At 39.1% G+C, this 26,224-nt stretch overlaps 1 protein-coding gene across 4 annotated transcripts in view; it reads right to left on the bottom strand.

Annotated features, from left to right (window-relative positions):
* mettl15 (methyltransferase 15, mitochondrial 12S rRNA N4-cytidine) overlaps nucleotides 1-26,224 on the bottom strand; it is a 60,632-nt gene that overhangs the window by 10,761 nt on the left and 23,647 nt on the right. For 3 of the 4 annotated variants that reach the window (XM_026166461.1, XM_026166467.1, XM_026166455.1), the window contains exon 3: nucleotides 15,990-16,126. In XM_026166461.1, coding sequence (XP_026022246.1) covers nucleotides 15,990-16,126 — 137 coding nt within the window. Of the gene's footprint in view, nucleotides 1-15,989; nucleotides 16,127-19,751; nucleotides 19,860-26,224 lie in introns of those variants that run through there. The other variant, XM_026166472.1, reaches the window with a different exon arrangement.

Below are 26,224 nucleotides of genomic sequence, written 5' to 3'. Positions count from 1 at the left end.
TCATGCACGAGTGGTAAGATGCTTAAGCCATCTTCATGCATTTTTCATGTGACCTTTTAACATTGTGTGAACAAAGATGATGGCAGAAAAGAGCAACAGGAGTTAGCGTCTATACATTAGGGGCAAAAGGTCGTATGCAGCCTTCGTCAGCTCCCAGATATATGAAAATACATTTCTAGTGAAGTCATTACTCATCAAAAAAGCAACCAAAATGTCAGATTGTCCTTTCCAAATGACAAAAAAACAATTTTGTAGGTTGCAGAGTAACAGCAAAAAGCTAAGCAGCTCAAAATCTGAATTCATATGTTTCATACCACAAAAATGGAACGGCTGCTCCACTTCTCTAAATCTCAACCAATAGTTTAGAATCAACATACTGCAATTGTTGCAACTGCATCTCTCCTTCTTGATTTAATTCCTTTAATGGTTTACATTTCCTCAGTTTTATTTATTTATTACACTTGCCGCAGTTACATAAGCTACCAATGTCCATTTATTAATGTTTGGTTCAGACTACATACTGGAGGGCATCACTTGTAAAACAAATGAAATTATCTGGAAAACTTTGTAGTTACTGAACTTGGTCTGTTTGCCTTTCTCTATTCCTTAAAAGGTATTGAGTATGAGCATCTACTGGAAAAAAAACAAACATTTTGACAACTCAGAAGAGAGAATGTTGGAATTATTGGCCCTTAGCAATCACACTGCAATAATATTTCAGTGTTTCGATGGTTGGGATAGCGTCAATAAGCTACGCTGCCCAGATTCTTTTTTTTTTTTGACAAGCCTTAATGTTAGCTAGTGAAGCAAGCCTCTGCTCTTAAATGCATGCAAAGCACTTTCAAATGCCTTGTTAAATCTGATGTCTCACCCATCTTTGAAAAAAATCAGCAACCTGTGCACAAAGACTGAGTCACTGCTCTCAACACACGAACCTCCATCTGGAGAAGGATGGTTAATTTCAGTCTATGCCTGCCATGTGTAAGCTATACATCACAATAAGTGCTCACAGCTAATCAAAAACAACACGCTATTAATTTTTCCCGTCCCTCCATTTGTAAAGGACACATTTTCAACACGCATTGGTGCACTTAGGTATACATTTTAATCCACATAATAAAAATGCATGCTGATCAAAGCCTTGCAAGAGTATTTTTTTGTCATTAGCTTCCCAACTGATGCTGCTGCTCTTTGGTTCCCTATAATTTTTATTCCATCCATCCATCCATTCGCTTCCGCTTATCCTTTTCAGGGTCGCGGGGGGCGCTGGAGCCTATCCCAGCTGTCATAGGGCGAAAGGCGGGGTACACCCTGGACAGGTCGCCAGTCTGTCGCAGGGCTAACACATAGGGACAGACAACCATTCACACTCACATTCACTCGCACATTCACACCTAGTGGCAATTTGGATTATCCAATTAACCTATCCCCACAAGCTGCATGTCTTTGGACGGTGGGAGGAAGCCGGAGTACCCGGAGAGAACCCACGCAAACACGGGGAGAACATGCAAACTCCACACAGAAAGACCCTGGCCTGATGGTGGAATTGAACTCAGGACCTTCTTGCTGTGAGGCAACAGTGCTGCCCACCGTGCTATAATTTTTATTCATTTTAGTTAATTTGCTTGATGTTTCCGAGACAGTACTCTTACAACACCCATTCATTACCGTTTATAAAAACCAGTTTATTTTTAATGACGATGATTATTATCAAATTGTTAAACAATCAAATCGTTGGACTATTTTCTATACAGGATAATCCGAGAGTGTTGTAAAAGTATGTATCAATAACATTATTCAAAATCTACATTGATGCAGTCGTGGTATTAATGACAATAACAGAAAGTCTATATAAACAAAATGTAATTTGTTTTTGTCGCCAGCTCTGGGTGTGAGATTGTGAGGAGTGTCAATAATAAATCGGATACTGCCGTAATCTGTGTAGTAACTGTTTATGTTTGCATGTATAGTATTGATTGATTGATTGATTGCAGTATTTTCACTACTACTGATTGCTGCCTGTAAGCTAAATTGGCCCTGAGGGGGCAATAAATTCTAGTAAGATAGTTTACTCAATTAGAAACTTGCTCTTTTTAGGTACATTACAGACTCCACCTTCCTCAAGATTAACTAGGGGCATTAAAAGAAGGAACACAAATTGACAGGTCCTCTATTTCAAAACCCACTGAAGACAAAATGGCAAGGGAGCATCTCACCCACACAGTCAGGGCCTTTCTTTGCTTTGCTGTTGTTATTCACTATCCCGCACAGTGATTAATTTGTTGGAAAATCTATAGTAAAGGCTTTGTTGTTTTCCCCCATCACCTGCACAATCCCTTTTTTGTTCTGCCTCCTCAGTAGCACTCTACCCACCATCTCCAATTTCTACTTTTTTTTTTCATTATTTAAAGTTGCAGTGTAAATGATTTGGCAAGAGTTTCAAAACTCTTACAGTTAAGTTCAGTGGAGAACAATGTGGCACTGTTTCAAAGCTATTTGCTAAATTTATCTGCAAAGGCAGCATATTAGGTGGCTAATTTCTCCATATGTTTCTCCATATCTTTGAGTAACTACATTACAAAGTTACTTATCCATCCATCCATCTTTATTATTATTATTGTTACATATTATGTATGAGCAGTGACAAAGAAAGTAGTGGCTTAAAAATATTAATATAAGATCGCAACATTTACCCATGACAACTATATTTGACCTCGAGGTCAACATAACAAAATAATTTAGGCACATTTTATGTGACTATGTGACATGATTATGTAATTTGCTAATGACATGCAATTGTTTAATTGATCATCAGCAAGTGTGCACAGCTCTATAACAACAGAAGTTTTGGTAGTTTGCAGGTCTGGGGCATTCAGGTGTGTGTCAACACTAGAGCAGGGCGATATGACCAAAAATATTTATCACGATATGCATTTGAAAATTTGCGATAACGATATAACTGACGATATAATTGACACTAGACAAAATACTTTACAACTCCACAACTTTATTAGTGCAAAAAAAAAAACATCAATGTATTTTCACTTAAACAAGCAGCTGTTTTTTATGTGCATTAAAGTTATATAAAAATGTAACAGTGCAAATGCAAATGCCTTGCTGACAGTTTAACCAAAAGGCATTTCCAGTGGAAATTGGCCGACATATCCTCAGCATAACCATGTTTAATATCCACAAAACTTAAAAAGAGGTTATACACACACACAATACGGTAATATTATGTTGAAGCACAGTACGTATCACTCCGCGAGGCTCCTGCCTATGATAGCTGTAATGCTCTGACAATCCATCGAGCGGTGCGGCGTCGTAGGTTAGCAAAGTCGTACTAAAATATTTGACAGATTTTCGAGCGCCGTGTACCAAATAAAATTGTTTCAAGGTCAGTAAACACAACCAGAATTCATACATAAGGCACACGGGATTATAAGGGGCACTGTCGATTTTCAGAAAAATCAAAGGATTGATTTTAAGTGTGCGAATTTTTCCAAAAAAACACGGTAATAACGACGGCCCGCTAGCATGCGCTACCAAAAATAGTGCTTTGTTGTGTATCTGACGGATGAAAGCTAAACCAGTGCCACACCACTGAAATTGCAACATTTTTACAAACCAATTCTGGTTCATCCGTTTCATTCAACAATCTGCTTTCGCCCTTCTCATTCTCCGTCGCCACCGCCATGCTTTTTCTGCCATGTGCGTATGAAAACAAAGGCACTGCGGATGCGCGTTTTACCCGTATTCTATCGCGATATTTCATTTTCTTATCGTTGCCCAACATTATACCGGTATTACCATGAACGGTATGATATGACCCAGCCCTAGTCAACACAATGCCAAAATCTTGCCCAGAGTGGACATCCCAGCAAATTCACACCAAGGCCAGTCAGTGCAGTGTTCAGAGAAAGTGCAAAAATCCAACAGCTACATCTAAGACTCTACAAGCCTTAGTTAGCATGTTAAAGTTCATGTCAGTAGAATTTGAACAACACTGAATAAGTATGGCTAGTTTGCTAGGGCTGCTAGTTTTTACAAAACTTTGACCTGAACAAACCACAAGGCATCTGGAACAATATCCTCACAGATGAGACATATGTAGACATAATGTACAGTGGCACATTTGCTGAAAACCAGTCATGGCATATCAGCACCAACCACCATGCAGTCACTGAGTAGACCATGAAACCTTCTATACACCAAACTACATTCTAGACTCAAAATATGAGGCCATTTGAGAGCTTAACAGCGTCAACGCGTTTGCACAGTTAGCTCGTTAATGCGTTAGTGCCGTGCAGGATTTGCACGGGCCAATCCACGTTAACTCGCTAACGGGCATTTGCCGCGTTAATGCGGTTATGGCGTTAACATCGTATTAACGAGATTAATGCTGACAGAAAAAGAAAAAGTTAGGTTTTTTGACTTAAAACCCAAAAGTTAACATAACATAGCATAACCCTAAAAACATTTTTTCCCTCTAGGTTTTACCTCCGCATCACATGCTACTCAAGCCATGGCAATACAGAATTTACAACTCACTCTTGGGTGACTACACAATCAAGATTTCTGGCCTATCCCACCAGAGCATTTGAACAAATGTCATGCTAATTCACATTATGGTTACAGTAAGCCAATAAAAACAGTATACTTGCCTACATCTTTACTATAACAGTAGATGTGCCTGTCATCTGTGGTGGTAGACTTCCGCAGGCACAAGCATTCTCCACTGCAACCACTGAACATCCAAGGTATGGACATTGAGGCTGTGGACAGCTACAGGTACCTTGGTGTTCATCTGAACAACAGACTGGACTGGACTCATAACTCAGACGCCCTCTACAGGAAAGGGCAGAGCAGGCTGTACCTGCTGCGGAGACTCAGGTCGTTTGGAGTGGAGGGCCCACTCCTGAAGACCTTCTATGACTCTGTGGTGGCTTCTGCTATCTTTTATGGTGTGGTCTGCTGGGGCGGCAGCATCTCTGCCGGGGACAAGAAGAGACTGAACAGGCTGATCCGAAGGGCCAGCTCTGTTCTAGGATGCCCTCTGGACCCAGTGGAGGTGGTAAGTGACAGGAGAATGGCGGCTAAGCTGTCATCACTGTTGGACAACATCTCCCACCCCATGCAGCAGACTGTGACAGCACTGAGCAACTCCTTCAGTGGGAGACTGCGGCACCCACGGTGTGGGACGGAGAGATTTCGCAGGTCTTTCCTCCCCACTGCTGTCAGACTCCACAATAAAGACTTTAACTGATCAAACACACACATCCACACATGTGCAATAACACTAAGTGCAATAATCTTTTCTGGCATCGTTGTATTTTTACTCAGTTGTATATAGCATTTGTATTCTATTTTTATCTTATTGTATATTTTATTCTATTCTATTCTACTGTATATAGTATTTTATTTTATTCTATTCTGTACAGTTGTGTACTGTATTTATTCTTATTGTATTCTAATTTTTGCTTCATGACTTTTGCACTGTCCACTTCCTGCTGTGACAAAACAAATTTCCCACGTGTGGGACTAATAAAGGTTATCTTATCTTATCTTATCACACAGTTGAAATTATAGTGAACTTTAACTGTGTAATTCCATCAGTGCAACAACAAAGTTGACTCATATGTTTCCCGGGCTGGCTATTGATTGGCTCTTTAGCTTTCTCTGGGTTTTATTATGTTATAATGTTTTGCACAAAGTATTGAGAGCTGCTGAAAACTGTCTGATGTAAGTGCAGTTATATGTCTCTACCTCCTGCAGCTTCTGCATCCTTTCCAGGTGAGTGGCACTTCATCTTAAGTGACCCATTTACCTTTGTAACAGCTACCATGATTTCAGGTAGAATTCTCTGAAAGATTGTCTTATTTTTGCCTTGCATTTTTTGAAAAAAAAAAAAAAAAAAAAAAAAAAGAAGAAGAAGAAGAAGAAGAAGAAGAAGAAGAAGAAGAAGAAGAAGAAGAAGAAGAAGAAGAAGAAGAAGAAGAAGAAGAAGAAGAAATAAATACTGGACTGCTTAATGACTGCATGCCTGTTTGGAAAATTTTCACTTTATTAATTTCACTTTGCAGCTTATGTAACTGCATTAAATTCAGTTATACTGTGAAATAACTTGCATCATCTTGTGCAGCAGCAGTGCTTCCTCTAATCCCTGGGGGGGAAAAGGCATGAACTAGATTAGAAATGTTGCAACTATTACCTAAGATGCATTTAAACCTAAGGTTTAACCTAAGTATGTATTCCCTGCCTCTCTCTATCTGTAAAGCAAAGTTGTGAAGAAGCAAAGCGTAAAGTAAAAGGATGACAGCAATGCTAACCTGCACAGTGATGTGCAACAACGTTCTGCATGATTTGATTAATGAAAAATGTGATTAATGGTTTCATAGAAAATAAAATAAACATGAAGTATTTATTTGGCCAGTAATTAACTCTTCCCACAAGAGTAAACTCAGTTTTTAATTGTTTTCTGTCTTTTATTAGGTTAAACGACTTGGTTATCAAACATAATTTGGTTAGTTAACAAAAATGAGCTATGGCTATATCCAGTGTTGGGGAGTAACGGAATACATGTACCGCCATTACGTATTTAAAATACAAAATATGAGTAACTGTATTCCGTTACAGTTACCATTTAAAAAGGTGGTATTTAGAATACAGTTACTTTGTTGAAATAAATAGAATACACTGCGGTACTTCCCTGTTTCATATTGTCGCGGGTCAGGACTGTTTGGGTTTTGTTTGACAGCTATGTTCTGTTGTTCCAGGCGGCAGCGTTGCGGTTGCCATGGTTACAGGGTGACGCTCTCTCTCTGCGTGTTTCCTGGGTGAGAGAGCGCCTTTTTGTTGTTGTTGTGCTAAGCTAATAGGCAGAATGCAGAATGTAGCATCATGGGCAGTGTAGTCCGTGCTGCAGGGAGAATGGACTGCCATACTCGTTATGTGTCTGTGAGCGCGAAAAGGGAGAAAAAGGGAAAGCACGAGCTGTCATCGAGCAAAAACGGGAGCTGGAAGCATGTAAATATAATAATAACCACTGCAGCCAAGAAGAGTGCCTGACGAGCCCAGTTGTAAGTAAGCTATTAAGACTCGACTGTACACTGTGTTCGTGTTTTCCTCCGAAACAATAAGTTCCGTTGGAGCAGCCTTTCAACGCCTCTCTCTGTCTCTCGTTAGCAAACTTGACCCAGACAACAAAGTAAAGCTATTTTTCGGCTACGAGCCCGACACGGAACCCATATTAGTCAGAGGTCCCTTTACTACAGTTCGGAGCCGCGGACCTTCAGTAATAGTAATAAATCACACAGCAATAGTACATTCACGTTGTTGTAAAATGCATGATAATATGTTAAGTAATCCAAAGTATTCAGAATACGTTACTCTCATTGAGTAACGTAACGGAATACATTACAAAATACATTTTGGGGCATGTATTCTGTAATCTGTAGTGGAATACATTTTAAAAGTAACCTTCCCAACACTGGCTATATCCTATTCCATTGTATGTGTGTCAAGACAGCAAACTCTAACTGGAAAACTATGCTTTCTTTAACCCATTTCAATTTTCTGTGTGAGATAAAAAAAAAAAAAACTACAAAGAAAACTTGACCTATTTAGTCTTGCTCCTTAAATTAGGGCAGAAAGCACAAAAGGTTGCAAATTGACAATAGGTCAAAAAGAGTGACATTCTCTCCCCCGAATGCAAATTCTACAAACGTTGTTCTCTTTTTAGTCCAGCCCCTAACTTTTTTAGACCGCTGCCCCTGCAACCAGGTCCAGGATAAGCAGCATGACATGGATGGATGGCTGGATTTTAAGGTGTCATTTTTTTAAAACTCTGTGTTTTATAATCAGTATACTCTAGGCCCACTAGGAGTGGATCTTTTTCTTTTTTCAAAAGAAGTATTCAATGCCAGTGTTTCCTTTTAAGTTCAAGGTTTGTTTTCAATGCCAATTTTTAGTTTCTGCACCAAAATTGACCATCACTGTGCTGTTGTTCTTTAACGTGTTTTTATAAGCCAATGAAGGATTTAAAAATATGCAAAACAGTTACATAAGATTTCTAAATTATTAACTTCTTTATGTGGCTTAGACAGAGTTGGAGATATAAATGCCTTATGTAAGGTCTTATATTATTAAAGAGGACAAGTTTCAGTGGTGTATGTGCTGAGGTTCAAGTGGGCTCATAATTGCTTAAGAGATCTGAACTATTTATAGCTGTAGCATCGTACAATATTGACATGCCTTTGTTTTTTGTTATTCTGGCATCTCAGTGGATCAAGCTGAACCCATTATGCATCATTTTCAGTTCTATAGTAGTTTTGCATTATTGACAGTTCTAAAATTCTTTATTTATCTTATACATGGTTGTAGTTCATATCTTCTGGTAATTCTTTGCTTGAAACAAGCAGTTTAAGCGCCTCTCCTTTTAATAAGGGAACCATCCCTTTTACATTCTTATGAGTGGCTGCTGATTGTAAGCGAAAGGTTTGAAAAGTAAGTGGATGGGGTTGCTTTGTTCACTGCTAAACGCCTTGTGAAGATACATCCACTCACCGGCCACCTTATAAGCCCCACCTGTTCCAACTCATCGTTTATGTAAATATCTAGTCAGCAGTGTTGGGTAAGTTACTTTAAATTAGTAACTTAGTTACATTACTAGTTACATTACTAGTTACTTCTATCAAAAGTAACTCAGTTGCTTCAAGTTACTCGTTACTTTCATTTATTTTCATTTATTTTTCATTTATTTATTTATTTCACACTTGGTACAACAATTCAAACAAACCAACCACACTTTCTATCAAAAAGCACTACAACCATGTGTGAAAAGGAGCAGGAAGAAGAAAATATTCTTATTAAACCCTGCCCCCTATCTACAATCCAATTTATATTACAAGTAGGCACCAAAAATCAGGGAACAAACTAACATTAACATTTATCTCTGGTCCTAACCTAAACCAAACAACAAATTTACAATCAGAATATACCACTACACATAGTAACAAGGAGAAAAATAAAATTAAAATAAATAAAACAAAAAATTATAATGGATCCTTTTTCAATAAACTCCAATTTCATTCACATTCTTCATATTGAGTTATCGTTTTAAGCATGTACCACTTTTTAAAACAATGTAAATTTATACAATTCTTTCTTTTCAAAGTAACTAGTTACTAGGGAAAGTAACTTTGGTTTTTCTCAGAATTCTCTTGTTAATGTGTTGCTTCCGTAGCTGGATACCCAGCAAGAGTGCCAGTCTTCTAGCTTGCTTACTTGCCACAAGTGCACTGTGCCACCTACCAGTAGAAAAAAAATAATAATGTGCACATTTCCACGAGAGAAATCCCACACCTGGACCGTTGTTGACCGCCGCCATGATTCTAGCCTACGTCACAGCGTCAGGTGCGCTTTTTACATCCAACACAAAAACTGCAGTCGTGGTGCTTTCAATTGTACTCAGAACTCGGAAATTCTGCCTTCCGAATAGGAAGATGTAGGTAACACCAGACTGCAGATGAGCTGCATACAGGGCTGGACTGGGACAAAAAAATCGGCCCAGGCATTTTGACTAGAGACCGGCCCACCATTATAGGAAAAGTCATAAAGCCTTTGAATGAAAACAAACGTTGTTGTGGCAGTGATGTACACTGTTTTGATGGTATATATGTATCAATCTATCAATCGTTTGTTGTAAGATTCAGATAATTATTTTTTAAAAGCTAGATATTTTAAATGAGAATAAGAAAGAAAAGTATTTCCTTGTGCCCCCCTCTGATGCCCTACCTGGCCCCCCTGGCAAAACTTTGCTAGATCCGCCCCTGCACAGTTACCAGCTGTCAGCTACGTAGAAAAAGGATCCTGGTGTTATTTGTCTCTCAGAAACAGTTCATAACTTCCCTTCAACTCATTCATGTGACCTAAAAGATAAACCTGATTCTCCATCACCTGTTCAGCTCTCATGATTCAGTAAGGACATCTCCTGGTTTCATCTTCATGTTTCCCTCTTACCAGATAACCAAACCGACATCATGACCAGAAACTTTTACGGCTGTGGCTCCAGCAAACATCAGCTGATACTAAAAATTTATATTAAATAAATTCTAACAACAGCTGATAAAGCTTAAATGCACTGCTGTTGTTTAGCGCAACATCCGCTGGCTTCCTCTTTCTGGCGCAAAGTGGGCGATAAACAAACAAGAGAGAAAAGCTGATCATTGATCAGTTTCAACAGGAGAGGGAGGGGGAAAGAACGAGAGAAGAAGAAGCAGCTGTGCAGCTCCAACTTTGTGTCTTTTTCCATTCTAGCTGAAGTACGGGACAAACTGCGTTCCTTTTCACCTCAATACAAAACGCGTAATATTTTCTCTGAATACGAGATTCTGTTTTTTACGGGACGGTTGGCAACTCTACTAACTAACCTTATGAACAAAATAAAGTTCAACATCAACATTATAGCACCCATCCAGCTGTATAGAAACTCTGTCATGCTAGCTAGTACGCAGTACGGAAAAAGTCAGCATAACGAAAATAAACTCCACCGAAACTTGGCATATATCTGACCCAGATAGACTGCAGGTCATAACTTCTTACCTGAAGTTCAGTTCACCTGACACTCAGACCAGCGGCCGCCTCGGGTCTCTCCTCCTCCTGCCTCCCCTTTCCCTCATCCACCTGCTGGCCTCCACCACTTGCTAATGTTACTGAATCTGTGGAAGCGCCGCGATAGCCACCACACGAAGAAACGAGTAACAACCCCTATCTAAATCCCACTAATGCGTTCCTGATTTTGGCATAATAACTAGTTACCGTGCTCGTTACCACAATAATAACGTAGTTACTGTAACGCGTTACTTAATAACGCGTTAGTCCCAACACTGCTAGTCAGTCAATCACATGTCAGCAATGTGAAGCATTTAGGCATGTAGCCATGGTCAAGTTGATTTGCTAAAGTTGCTGAGAATCAGAATGAAGAAGAAAGGTGACTGAAGTGACTCTGAAAATGGCATGGTTGCAAAACAGAGCTTGACAACAGATAACAGATAAACAGATAGTTCATGCCAGATGGCTGGTCTGAGTATTTTAGAAACTGCTGATCTACTGGAATGTTTTTTGCACATTCTACCACACAAACATCTCTAGAGTTCACACAAAATAGTCTGAAAAAAGGAAGGCAGCAGTAACTCAAATAACCACTTGTTACAAGGTATCCAGAAAAGCATCTCTGAATGTGCAAGACTGTGAACTTTGAGGCGGATGGGCTACAGCAGCAGAAGACCGTACTAAGGTTCACTCCAGTCAGTCTAAGCTTTCTGTTCTTAGCTAAGAGTCACTAAGACTCAGCAAAATTTGACAAGAGAAGATTGGAAAATTATTGCATAAACAACATAAAAGCATGGCTCCATCCTCGCTTGTGACAATGGCCGAGGCTGGTGCTGGTTATGTAATGGTGTGGAGGATATTTTCTTGGCACATTTTGAACCAACTAAGCATTGTTTCAACGCCTACCTGAGTATTGTTGCTGACCATGTCCATCTCTTTAGAATCATCCTGCATTAACCAGGACAATGCGTCACTTCCCAAAGCTCAAATCAACTCAAACTGGTAACCAAAACCTAAATGTTGTCCAAAAAATAGTGGCTGGTGATTGCATTTCACCTCCAGTCATACAGTAATAATATAACAAGTCAACTTTAATTAGAGTACAAAGAGTACAAACAAAATATGAATTGTCACTTTGTGTGTGTGTGTGTGGGGGGGGGCGTTTGTTTTTTTGTTTTGTTTTGTTTTTTTGGGGGGGGGGGGGGGGGGGGGCATTAGAGATGAACGAAGTTCGGCTTGTGCACTATTCCCCTCCAGTATCTCAGCTTTTTTCTTATCTCTCTCATTCTAATGACCGCAATATGAACCATATGGGGTTTTTGTTGAAGCTGAAACCTCATCTTCTATATTTTATCCTGCCAGGTCGCACTGCCCTGAGTGAATTTGCATCTGATCGCGCCTTTTCATTTCACCTTGTATCCATTCACACCATCTCCACGTCTTCCTTGTGTTCTGCCTGAACACAAATGGGTCTAGATTAAATCCCCTTTAAGATCTTTTCATGTTGTGTTTGACAAATATGCACATTTCAGTGAAGAAAACAAAAAAAGTCACGCTATGGTGAAGCTGAATTTGAATTACTTTTAGTTATCCACTTACTACTTTTATAAGCTCTAAAATGTTAGGGGTGATATTAAGAGCACCTTATGAGTGAGTCATTTCCTTTAATTAATTGAAAAAAAATAGGTATACTTTTCTAATATTATATTTAAGTTCTTTCATAAAATACTTTCTCAAAACGCTTTATACTGTATCCATCAAACTGTCAAAATAGGTGGCAATGATATTTTTCTTTCTGCCTTTTCTGAGGTCAGTACTGAATCTTTTTTTTCAGAAATCATTCCTTCACTAAATATTTAAGGCTACCATTGGTGAGGACATCAGCAGCCTTCACAGTAGCCTCAGTCTGAGCGCATGCTCATTCAGCATCATGCTGCTTCTTCACAAATCAAGCCTGAAATATTCCCTTGTGTTGACCTGCTCAGTTCCTTTACCTGCGTCACTGAAGCCTAAGACAAGATGGTGATTGATTGCTTTCAGCAGGGGACCGGTGATGGAAATATCTACAGTCCAGTGGAGGAAAAAACCGAAGAGGGATACAAACACAGAGAGGCTAGCCTTTAGAAATGACTCTTTTATTTTTAACTAAATTACCCCAGATGACCCAGAGATGGATATAAAAGACTTCTCTCTGACTTATTTATGTACTGTTAAAGCCACGGGAAAATATTGAATCGTGAAGTTTGTCCTGCCCCCCTGTTTCCCCACTTTAATTTCATCATCTTTACTTCCTGGCTGACAAGCTCATTTCTCCATAGTTAGGAAATGCGAACACGACATGAGTTTCTAAACATGGAAATCAGCACTTCCCTCCATGTTGTCTATGATGTACGACTGATTGATTGATTGAGGTTATCGCTCGGTTTCAAAGAGAACTGCCGACGTGTGGGCTATACTGAGCAATGCAAACACTATTACACTTAGCTGGGAAGAGCAAAACAAGAGATGACATGCAAGAATGAAGAGAGAAATTAAAAAAGATTTTTTTGGAGCCAATTAACAGCCATTATTATTATTATCATTATTATTATTAGCAGTGATACCAAACATCTTCTTTGGCATGGTTTGCTGATGGAGGTAAAAGTAGGTCTTTGTGGCAGTCACTCCTTGTATATTATAATCTAACTAACATTTCTTATTATAAGTAGCCTGAGAACATTTACATCATTTACATTTTACAAACACTTGACCAAACCGACAGCTTGGGTAGCTTAGAAGGACGTAAATTCAAGTTTGTGCATTTTATGAATTGTGAAGTGTTTTGGTGAGTTGTATGCATTAAATGCATAGCACTGGTCCTTGCACTGTTGTAATGCAGGACTATTCTCCCAGTAAGCTCTGGTTGACTTCACCCATGAAAAAAAGCAACAAAAATGGCAAAATGCCTAGATGAAATCAATGTAGGTCTCCAAGGTGTTGCTATTTTTTTCAGTAATAAAATAAACCAAACAAAAGTCAGCATGTTTTATATTGGTTAAAAATTACACCTACGTGATGCTGTTGTGGGGAGTGGTCTGTGGCGCCGCTGCGGGGAAGCTGACAAAACAGAGCGGCATCAGCAATTACGCCTCACCTGCATTGAGGAATGAACTGGGTTCTATTGTTGTGTACCTGTGGCTGGCAGCTGGGTGTTAATCTCGAAATTTCTACTTTATTCCCAAAATGACAGTTAATATTCAAACTCAAACACCGAGCTGACAGCACAACTGAAGCGGCCTCTGCCAAATACAAAATGCTGTGTCTGTTTTTTGGACACTTTTTGTAGTTTTAACGACCAAAAGTAATACTGCCAATCTGTTACAACACTAACAAACAAAAATATCCTGTCTGTGTGTGGGTTTGTTTGTTCATATTCATTAATCCTAATTGAGGGAAAATGTTTCATGAATTGTCATTTTTTTTAACTTAAAGTCATATCACCCAGCCTTAGCTGTAGCTGAAAACATCTGCACCAACCAGTACTGTTGTAACTATTGTTAAAAATGGACGCCTCTTAAATGATTGATTTTAATTTTTCCCCCATTGCATTGAAAATTGTAAGTATTTTCCAGGGTATCTCTACCGTTTGAAATTCTAGTATTGTAAAAACCCTAAAGGAAAGTGCCAAATAATTCATCAACATGTTATTATAGGCTCACCTTTAATTGCAGATCTGACAAATCTCCAATGTAAAACCTTTAAATATAATTTCATTTCATGCAGTGGTCTTCAAACAAACAACAAGAGTAAGAAAGAGTGGAATAAGAGTGGAAAGGAAAAAATAAAAGAAGGATCGACTGAATAACAAAAGCAGAAAAGCGCTACAGCCTTAGAGGAGGGAAACTGTTCTTATGAAAACATTTTAAATAAGCCAAATAAAGACAGAGAGCCAATATGTGCAGGCAAACTCTAAGAAAATGGGCTTCATGTGTCAAAGCATTCAGAGCCTACTACCCATGATGTGACAGGAAACATGGCATTCGGTGTAAATCAACAAAGAGCACAGAGTATGCAAACAGTTCAGATCTCACTTCATATCAGTCAGTTTCACCATATATGTACATGTAAATCCAATGTTTGACTTTTCAATGACGTGCTGTGCCTTTTCAGATTTATAACATGTACTGTGGGCACAACTACTGCAGAGCTTCGAGCGGAGGGAAGTCATAGCAACAAGAAGAATGATGCAGAGAATAGCAAGGCTCAACATGCAGGAGACAAATCCCATTAAGTACACGGGTGAATATTATTCAGGGAAAAGAGATTTACCTTCATAAGCTGACGATTTTGAAATGTTTGGACTTGAAATTGTTCTCTTTGTGCTGTAAAACTGGGTTCAGACTGACACCGAAACTCAACAGTTTGCACTGAGGTTAGACTTTCCTCAAGAAACAGGAGTGCAGAGGAGAGAGAAAATCCTCTAACCCTGTTGTGTGGATGCACTGCGTGGGCTGCCAGGGTCTTTTACTCAGGCATCCAATAATATTGGTTAATTGCTAGATTTCTCTAGCCTCTCTCAACTTGCATCACGAGTAGGCGTGGAAGAGTTTACAGCAGGGGTATATTGCTGCTGACAGAATACAGTGTTCTCATTCACTCTCTCTCTCTCTTAATTGTCATTCCCCGCTCACAGGCACATTTCTCTGGCAGATTCCCTTGAGAGAGGTTTCCCCAGAATCTACGTAAAAGGATTCCTTCCCACGCCATGGTCTTAGGAACATCTTATTTTCATCCACCCGCGCTTTGCTCATGCACACACACACACTCCCTCTCACCCTGGCATTGTGTCCTTGTGTCTCCCTGCTCTCTCTTATATTTTCATTTTCTCTCTCTCTCTCTTGTTTTTTTTGCCTCTCTCTCTCTCTCTCTCTCTCTCTCTCCATTTTTAACCCCCACACCCCCCACCAGTAACTTATAGATCCTCTGTGGGAGGTAGCATCTCCCTCACACAGCAGGCGTGGGCCCTTACTCTGACAAATTACATGCTGGGCCCACCAGCTTTGCGTGGGGGGAGAAAAGCTTTAAGTTAAGAAGGACGAATGGCTCTGATTGGACAGTGGAACTCAGGGGCTGTATCTTGGCAAGCAGTATTTGATCGGGCTCAGGGAAGAAGTGAGAAAGTACAGGGAGAGCTGCAACACCGTATATCAAACCCACAGTATCCTTTAAGAAATGACCACAAACCACACACACTGCTTAAAACTGTCAAGCTGTCAGCTATAACAACAAAAACTGATGGCCAAACATTAGCCATGATAAGGTATAAACATTTGTCTCAACAGTGTGTAGCTTGAAGCTTCAACTTTGGTCTAGTTGATCTTTCTCAATAAATCACTTACAAGTGTTCCTTGGCTAACTGCTGGGCCAGAGAAATTGCTGTGGGATCTCGATCTAAGGCCAGGACCGTGACTTCGGGAACTGTGCTCAGAATTGCTTTGGTATGACCACCACCTCCAAATGTCATGTCCAGCACCACCTACATGTGAGAAAGCACAAGAACAGTTCTCACAACATGACTCCATATACGTGAATCATCTTTTATCATCACAATGTTAGTTCATCATTTAAGTGTTTAACTCACGGTGGTGCACTGACATGTGTCATGCATAGGCACCCACATTTTCACACATTGTCACCTTCCATTTTAGTCTGTGACACCATCTAGATCTGTATGGTAAAAAGTTCTGATTGGGGGAACTCCCCAGCCTCTTTATCAAGTTTAAAGTCTATACCTCAAGAACTATGGTACCAACAACAATAGGTGAAAGAGTGTGTTTATCCACATAACTTTTGAAGCACTTACCTGATTTTTAAAAATGAGGTCCAGGTTTTATATCATCAAACACATTTTAATACTACACAAAGATTACCATGGTAAATACAAAATGCAGTTTTTTACATGATGATTTTATTAATTAATGGGGAAAAAGGTTAACCCAACCCACCTGGCTCTGTGTGAAAAAAGTAATTGTCCCCAAAACCTAATAATGGGTTGTGCTAACCTCAGAGGCAAGAACTGCAATCAAGGAGTTGTTCATAATGTGCAATGAGTCATTGAGTTTGGCCCCATTATCCTTGCAGAATTGTTTGAATTCTGGGTAGGGGGAGGGTTTTCGATTAGGAATGGGCTGTTTAAATCATGTCAAAACATCACAACTTGATATAAGTCTGGACTTTGACTAGGCCACTCCAAAAGACTTTATTTTGTGTTATTTTTTCCATTGAGAGATGACTTGGTGGTATGTTTCCCTTCATTGTTCAGTTGCATAACCCAAGTGTGCTTGAGTTCAGGAAACAAACTGATAGCTGGACATTCAGGATTTTCTGGTAGAAAGCAAAATTCATGGTTCCATTAATTACAATAAATCGTCCAGGTCCTGAAGCAGTAAAGCAGTCCCAGACCACACTACCATGTTTGACTGTTCAAGTTTTGCCTCATTGTTCCCAAGAGTATTTTCCCAAAAGTTTTGGCGATTAACATTTGGTCAGAAGTGGATTTCTACTTGAAATGGTCTCATGAATGCCATTTTTACCCAGTCTCTTTCTTATTGCAGTATTATGAACACTACCTTAACTGAGGCCTCCAGTTTTTGTTGTTCTGGGCTCTTTTATGACCTCCTGAGTCATTGATGCACTCTTGGAGTAATTTGGTTGGCTCCTGGGAAAGTTCACCAGTCAAGTTTTCTCCATTTGTGTATAAGAGCTGGAGTTCCGAACCCTTAGGAATGACTTTGTAACTCTTTCCAGACTGATAGATGTCAGTGACTTTGGTCCTTTTTTAACATCTTTTACCCTTCACTTTGTCAGACAGGTTCTATTTAAGTGATTTCTTGATCCAACAGATCTGGCAGTAAGCAGGCATGGATGTGGCAAGAGAGATTGAACTCCATTTTACAAAAATGTGATTAGTCACAGTTAATTCATAACTACAGGGGTCAATTACGTTTCACATAGGACTAGTTTGGATAATCGTTTCACCTTAATAAATGAAATTATCATTTTAAAAGACTTAACAAAAAACAAGAAAACAGGAAGGGGGAAAATACCTTTTAACAGCACTGTATGAATGCATTATAGCTCAGACCAAGCCTTCAAAAGAATTCATTTGAATTTTTCACATTCAGTTCGGGGCAATCAAATTTAGCAATAAAGACGTTAAAAAGGAAGTGATTTCACGATCATTACAACACACTGAGGGGTGTTGTAATTAATAAAAAGTATTTTTATTTCATGGATTAACAACATTAAAGCTAAAATTTACATAAGCCGTAAGTTCAAGGTAAACATGCTCAGTATATACATATAAAACTAACATTTATCCAAGGTGTCCTGTACCTGGACTTGTTTCAAAGTAAGGTTTGGCGATATGTAAAAGTTTTCCAACCGACAATCGTCAGTCCAATAAATGACGATAAAGGCATGTGCAGGCGCACATGGGTGGAGCAATGTAATCATGCGTGGATTTGCGCATTTAGAATTTATACATTTTGTTTGGAGGGAATATTTTACCTTCTTTTCTTGTTTGTTTCAGTATTAATATAGCTACTTTTCGGATTCTTCATTTATTTATTTATTTAAGAAGGCAGTTGCTGTTTGTTTCCCTCCCCACCATTGTGTTGTTGTTTTTTTATTTAAATAAAATGTTGTTGTTTTTTAACATAGGCTACTGCCTTTCTTTCTTTCTGTTATGAATTTGAGTAAATGAATCGCTGCATTTGGGCGCACTCTGAGGAGGGTGCATTTGTTTGCAGATGGAAGAGGGTGCCATTAAAGAGCCCTATTATTTTTTCCATTGACTGCTTCTCTTAGCTTCAACCAACATTATTAGCAAACATACTCATGGGCAAATAAATAAATCGCTCTTCTAAAAACAATCGGTGAAAGGCTCAGCCTATCGTAGATAGTCGATACATTCGTCCAGTCGCCCAACCCTTATTTTAAAGCCACAATTATAAAGGCCTATAAGTACCAAAGTACCTCCTGATCATAATGAAATAAATGTAATTTCAAAATGTCTCAAACTAAAGGGCAAAAGCTGGCCAAAAACCGAGACAGGCTGCCCAATATTTTACCATATCTCAACCTTAATGTCGGCAAATATCTCTCCAAACTATGTCTGAAAAATGTAGCTTATTGAACAGTTCGTCATGTATACATTACAAATAAACAATACAATATTTCCCCCCAAACCTTATTCTGCAACTTTCTTGGCTGTGACAGGGAACCCACACTCAGTGCACCAACAAGCCTGGGAGCGCAACCTAGCCATTCAGCAGGCAAAATTTTTCTTTAGCACAGTCTTTAGCCTGTGGCAATAACGCTGTGTAAACTGGGATTGATTGACAATTTCTGGTAAACTTAGTGGAGCTTTTATTAGAAGTTTAATCATTATGAACGTGGCGGTTAGCACTGTCACCTCACATTAAGAAACTCCTGGGTTTGAATCAAGGCTGGGACCTTTCTGTGTGAAGTCTAGGGGTGGGAGAAAAAAATCGATACTATGTAGTATCGTGATATTTTGTTTGCTAATAATGTATCAATACAGGGACAGCAGAAATCGATATTTTGTTACAAAAGAGGTTTTTGTGCTCAGAGCATGTTGATCCTTTTTCTGAACAAGAATCCTGACATTCCTTCACTGTCCAAATGTGTTTAACGTTTTTTTGGCAGCAATAAACATGACAGTTTACTTATTTTAATTTAAGACATGTTTTATTTTAATTAAGTTTAAAACTTTTTTATTTAATGTAAAATTATATTTTGTTTTAATTTACTTTCAAGTTCTTCAGTTGCTGAATGGGCTGCATAGTTTTCATAAATTGCATAGTTCAGAATAGCTATAATTGTACCAGATGGTTGCATTCAGTTAAGTTGGGACTAAACTGTAATACAAACGTTCAGTTTGTCAACAATAAAACTGACTGAAATGAGAGAAAGACTGAGTGTGAGACTTTGATATTAGATAAAATGAATATTGATAAAGTTTACCTTTATGTACAGAATCTGAATATCGCAAAATATTTTAAAATATTGCAATAATATCGTATCGTGCGTTAAGTATTGTGATAATATCGTATCGTGGGATGTATGGTGATTCACACCTCTAGTGAAGTCTGCATGCTCTCACTCCGTCTGCGTGTGTTCACTTTGGGCTCTTGATGTGAATGTGAGCGTGGATGGTTGTCTGTCCTGTGCCAGACTGGTGACCAGTCCAGGGTGTACCCCGCCTCTCACACCATGGCAGCTGACCCAGAAATGGATGGATGGATGGATGCTAATCCAGAAATTCCAGATGAAGATCTGGACTGCATAATGCATACATTTTATATAAATATATAAATATAATATATATGTTAATAAATAAATATAAATGTTACTTAAGTCATATAAGGTGTCTGTTTCACTGAAACCAATAGCTATTCTTTTGCTTTTAGTCCCAAATTCACACAGAATTATCACCTGACTTTGTAGTTTCAATCGGTTTTACAGAGGGCTTTTAGTCCACAGCATCTTTAGTCCACTGTTTTGCTTTGACGGCTCAAAACTTCCCTGAACTTTAGTTCACTCCCCCTGCAGGAAATCAGAGTCATTTTAAACAGCAGGAGGCAGTTGTTTTCAGCAACAAAGCTCTAATAAACTGGATGTGACGATGTGCTAATGCAAATGTATTCATGTTAGCCTTAGAGCCTAAATTATACTGTAAGAACTTTTTTGAGAAGCTTTTTGATACCTGCAGTGACAGAAATGCCTGAAAACAAATATAAACACTTCACCAAATCCCGTAATTCAAGGTAACTGAACCAAAATTAATGGAAGTGCTGTTATTATGTTAATGCACATGACCTTAATCCTCACACAACAGACTCTTTCATCATATAACCGCCTTGATGAAGAGAACACTCCCAAGTCGCTCCCATAGGAATCTTTCTCATCTCTACCAACCTTCTTATCAATCCAATTCAAGAGATTACCTGATTAAATAAAAACCATATATGTACTGTTTATCAGTGGTGAAGCAAACTTGACATGCATCATCATTTCAGAAGCTATAGACACATTCAGCCCCCAGTTTCCAGTTAAAAGGGTTACTCACTGTTTTGTCTGTCCTAAAGAGATCTTTACCTCAGCCTTTTTTTTTACTTATAAACCTCTTTGCTTTCTTTTCCCTTGATATTGCAGTGTTCTGCTGATAGACAATAATTGTGTCATACACACGCACACGCACACTAGTGCTCAGCATGCATGTACAAGACACCATCAGACAGGCCCTAATGGATCGTGTCTCATCATCAATTTAGTTGTGAAGTCATGGCCTTAACAGTCAGCTCAATCGCTGTTAGTGTGCTCTTTGTTTCAAGTGCAGCAGGGAAGCACTATAGTAATAAGGCTGCAGGAATCCCTGTAAACCAGAAGAGTCAAACTCAGTTCACGGGCTGCACGCAGGCCGATTCGATCTCCACCACTCCTTTACAGTATGAGCTGTTTTAACAAAATTAGGTGCAGTTTCAACAATATGTGCTATAATGCATCAGCAGGACACAGTGGTTTAACCACCTTTCTTTGGTGTGGTATGAAAAACTTCTTTGTCAGTAGGAAGACTGTAAAAGTGAGGATGATTCAGACCTCTGACTCGGATTAAATTAACAGTTCAGACAACCAATCTCATAATGTCATCCATTCTTAACAACGTATACCCTCCTTTCTGCAATTTTCACACTTTTCAGAGCCAGCCTGGGGACCAGATTGGACCTTTTGGCAGGGCAGAACTGCTGTGAAGTCAGCATACACTACCTGCAAACTGTTTCATCGACGAACAGTGTCTTTCAGTTCTTGATGTAAAGAAAGACCAAGTCAGAAAGATGAGAAAGTGAAAAAAACTATTGCCTTGATTTCATTGTGATGTTTCTCAGTTTTTTAGCACACAAGTTTCTGTTTGCTCCATAAACCAACTCTTATTCTATTTTACTTTTTTTTAAAGCACTGTAAGAGAAGACAAACGAAGGGAAAATGTGTTTGAACGTTTGTTAAAAATATTAATCATCGACTTCAAAATAATCTCATATGTGGATGTCAGTGTTTTTTTTATTTTATTAATCAAGTATTGAGAGCGGGGCAGTCAGGAAATGTTTTACGCAGGATATATGTAACGCTTATCGACCATTCTGCGGGGTCTTTGCTGTTACCAGCTGTAACAACTGAATAAGACATGCAAAAAAAAAAGAAAAGTTTTCCTATCCAGACATTTTTCCTTATATATTCTTGACTGAGCCTGCTACAAAAAAAGGAAAAAAAGAAATCACAGCATGTTCAATCAGTCTGAATGGTCTGACACTGTCTGAATAATTTGCTAGATTATCTTTTACTTTTCATCTTCTACATGTCTGCTCCGTGATTTATTATAATGTCAGCAAATGGTCGGGAACAGATGTAAAAGGACACAAAAAGGAAATGCCAGCTATTTCCCACAAAAACATTAAACATGTCGATCGATAGTGACGTTGAAGGTGGGGTGTGTGCGTGCATGTGTGAGGGAAGAAGTGATCAATGGCGGTTCCCTCTCCTTTCCAGCGCACAGCAGCAGATGGGGAGGGGGTGTGGGCTAGTGGGATGAGTCACACGCATAATGAACTTGCCTGTTGTGCTATTCAATACAAAAAAGGAAAACGAAAACAGAAACACAAACAGCAAAAGTAGGCTGGCTTTTATCAAACAGTCGACACAAGCAAACGGGAGACAAACTGGTCCTCTGCTGGAGGGTGAGGCACTTGTCACAACAATCTTTTGTCACATCTTGAGGGAGCTGTGGCCGAAAGAACAAAGGTAACGCTGATCTATTTCACCAGTTCAAATGACAGACAGACAGCTGATGCTCAATATTCTTAGAGGCAGTTAGCTGGAAATGCAAATGCTGAGTATTAATTCTTGTTTGAATAACTACTGCACCAAGCACAGACACTCCATCTGTACAAGGTTCAGCGAAAGTTTCGCCTCCTTCACACACACGCACAAACACACGCATGCACAAACCAAATAAAGTAACCTAAAAATTGAGTGCATGTCCAAAGGGGAAAAAAAGGAAGCCTTATGTTTACAAGGTCATTTACAAGGTAAACTAAAAATCTGGTTCCTATGCTGGAGGATAACAAGCTTTTTCAAACGACCTGAATGCTGCTGCAAAAAAGAAAGAAGGGAAAAAAAACCTCCTCCCTCCCTTTAAAAAAGAAAAAGAAAAGCAAACCTGCTACTTCTGCCACCAGATGGACACAAGAACTTCTTGAAAAGATTTGGTGATAATAGGTTTGGCGTTTGAAATGATGATTAACACCAAACTTGGGAATGACTCATTCACAATATTTTATACCGAGGGGTTTTCAGCAAGGCTTTCACCTAGGCCATGCCTTTTGCAGAGAATGCGGCAGACTGGAATCAAACCAGAGCAAGACGCAGGTGATTCTCGGTAATGCAATGCAAAGAATGATCTTTAAAACAAAATTACTTACTCCAAGTCTGCGTTTTGTACTTCGTCTGGAGTGTGCAATATCTGCCTTTCCCAGCAGAGGGAACAGGAGAGTTAGGAGTGGCCGAGTGGTGCAGTCCAACAGTGAAGCAGCAAGGTGCTATAATGCAGGACACCTCAGCAGTCATCCCACAGCATTTTTAATGAGCACTTTTTTTCTCAAAGTAAAATGACAAATGCTTCATCAGTTCATATGTCAAATCAAAGAGAGATATTTTACATACATATCTAAAAAATAAAGCTTTTGCATCAAGCAAACAAAAAACAGCTCGTGCACCAGTATATGATATCCTGGCCATGTGGAAAAAATGGGCCTCATCTGGAGCTTTCTTATGGCTGAATTCATTAGGAAAAGACAAACAGGAACCTGAGAGAAGCCTGAGTACTCACCTAAATCCTACTTGTGACTCCCCAGCCCAGGTCAGTTACAGTGGGGGATCTAAAATGTCATTGAGGGGAGTTTTTTCAGATCTTGTTACACTAACACACAGACCATTTGGGAGACAGATACACAGGTACAGGATCGCTTTTCTTGTCGCGTCCGTTGCCATGGCAAGAGTGGAGGTAACCGGTTTGCATTTCTTTCTCTGTCACACAAAGTTCATGGCGAGACACAAGTGTGCCCAGTTTTAGCAGGTTTGCAGGATGAGAGCACAGAATGATTCGTGTGGAAACCCTGATATAATCAGTGGTAATAATGCGGGATTTGGTGGCTGTAGAGAATAGTCCGATAGCTACACATCTGGCCAATGTGAACTTGACTGGACATAAAATCTCACTGCTATGTTCCAACTGTATCTCACGCCCGAACCTCCGCAGCACAGCCTCAAACTGTCTGTTTCATTACTGCTTCCACACACGTTTTGACTTTAACTTCACCAGGTAGGAGGCAAATGTGTCCAACACAGATGGCCAGTGAAAGCAGACATGATATTATCTTGATGGTGATCACTCATGTCTGACACACATACATGACTCACCTACCTAAACTTAAAGTGGACTTAACATATGACAAGTGGACTGAGAGTGAGTAAAAAAATATATATATTTTTTTTTTTTTAAAGTGTGGGTGAATGAGTGAGCGAGTGAGAATGAACAAGTGATAGGGAAGCACAAAACTGTTGACAAAACTCTTTGCCAGAAGTCTCCTGCCTCTGCGTATGTTGAACTAATCTCTCTTTTGTTAAAGGAATGCTGCAAAGTTACAACAAATACTTTCATTCCTCATCTATTCAGCACCGCTTGCCCTCTTTTGGCACAAGTTTAAATAAATGTGCTCGAGGAGGTATTTGAGCTAGTTAAGACAAGACACGTCTATGCACGCAAAAACAGCAGTAGTTCATCTGCCAACAATAACACCCGTCTCAAGTTTGTAGGTCATTTATAGCCTGAGAATGAGCAAATCATGTTAGAGGCACTTAGAAGACATCAAGAAGGCCAGACTTTTTCAGAAGTGCCTATGCAAGGTTAAGTATCCTTTTCAGAAACACAAATTAATGATGGGAATTTTGTAAAGAAAGGAGAAAAAAAAAGTGGCACAGCAGGGGACAAACTTTGTCAAAACTCAGGCAAGGAAATTAACTCATGACGCTATTCCAGTGGCATGAGGTTTCGGTTTTGCTCTTACTTTTAAAGGATTAAAAGCTAAAATATAAACTATTACAGTTCTGTTTGCTCCATTCCCTTGCTTACATCTAGCATCTAAAAATGTGAGAGAAATTGGATCCTTAATGGATGACCTTTATGCACAGCTGTTCAAACCTGGTCTGGTCTAATCTATTGGCCAAACCCTCGGTCTTCCTGTGGTCCACTTCTGCCCAAAGTTAAACGTCAAAATGAATAAACAGATTATCTCCATTAAATCTTGCTGATAGTCCTGAAACAATGAATTCTACTTATCTAAATGTCATCATTTGTAAATGTCTAGATAGTATACAAATAATAGAAAATGACTAACAAGGTGAAGCGCATGTAGAAGTACTAAAGTACTTCTCATTTACATTTAAGAGACATTTAAGAGACATATCTTATTGTGACCATTATGACTATTCTAAATTCCAAAATGACTACATGGTGTGTTTTTAAATACACTGATTTGCTATTTGATTAGATACACCTCTATCTAGGAGAATGGTCAGCCTGCTTTGAGCTGATAGAAAGGCAACGGTAAAGAACTACTTATTACAAACTAGGTATGCAGAAGAACATCTCTGAGTACACAAACATCAAACCCATGGCTACAACAGCAGAAGACCACATCAGGTCCTGCAAGCTAACAACAGAAAATCGATGCTACTGATTTGTCCTGGCTCATCAAAACTGGACAATAGAAGATTGGAAAAAACATTACCTGGTCTGATGAGTCAATTTCTGCAGCCAGATTAAGATGGTAGAATTTAGTGTAAACAACATGACAAGGAAGGTCATTAATATATCCACCTTTGTATCAGTGATTCAGGCTGGTGGTGTAATGGTGTGGGACATATTTTCATGGCACACTTTGGTCCTGTTAATACCGACTGAACATAAAAAATACATCACGGTCCAACTGAGTATTGCTGCTGACTATGTCCATTCCATTAGGACCATAGTGTCTGATTGCTGCTTCTAGCAGGATAGCGCAAAGCTCAAATCATCTCAAGCTGGTTTCCTGTACTCAAATGGCCTCCACAGACATTAGATCTAAGTCCAACAGAGCACCTGTGGGATGTGGTTGAGCAGGAGATTTGCATCAAATCTGTAGCAACTGTGTGATGCTGTCATGTCAATGTGAAGTAAAGTCTCTGAGCAAAGTTTCCCTGTTCAATCTATGCACAAAGAATTAAGGCAGTTCTACAAGAAAAAGAGGGCGCAACCCAGTACTAGTACAGTGTACTTATTGAAGTGGTTGGTGAGCATATTATCTGAATATACTCAATCAATATTATTATTATTGACTCAAATTATAAAACAAACCCATAAATGGGGGAAAAAAAGCACTAATAACAAGAATGTTTATTACATTTTCATAACTGTCACCATTCTACTTTTGTTTCCTCAGCACCAATCTGGATCCAA

This window comes from Astatotilapia calliptera, chromosome 1, assembly GCF_900246225.1.
Source record: "Astatotilapia calliptera chromosome 1, fAstCal1.2, whole genome shotgun sequence".
Lineage (NCBI taxonomy): Eukaryota > Metazoa > Chordata > Actinopteri > Cichliformes > Cichlidae > Astatotilapia > Astatotilapia calliptera.
This window is presented reverse-complemented; position numbering and strand designations above follow the sequence as displayed.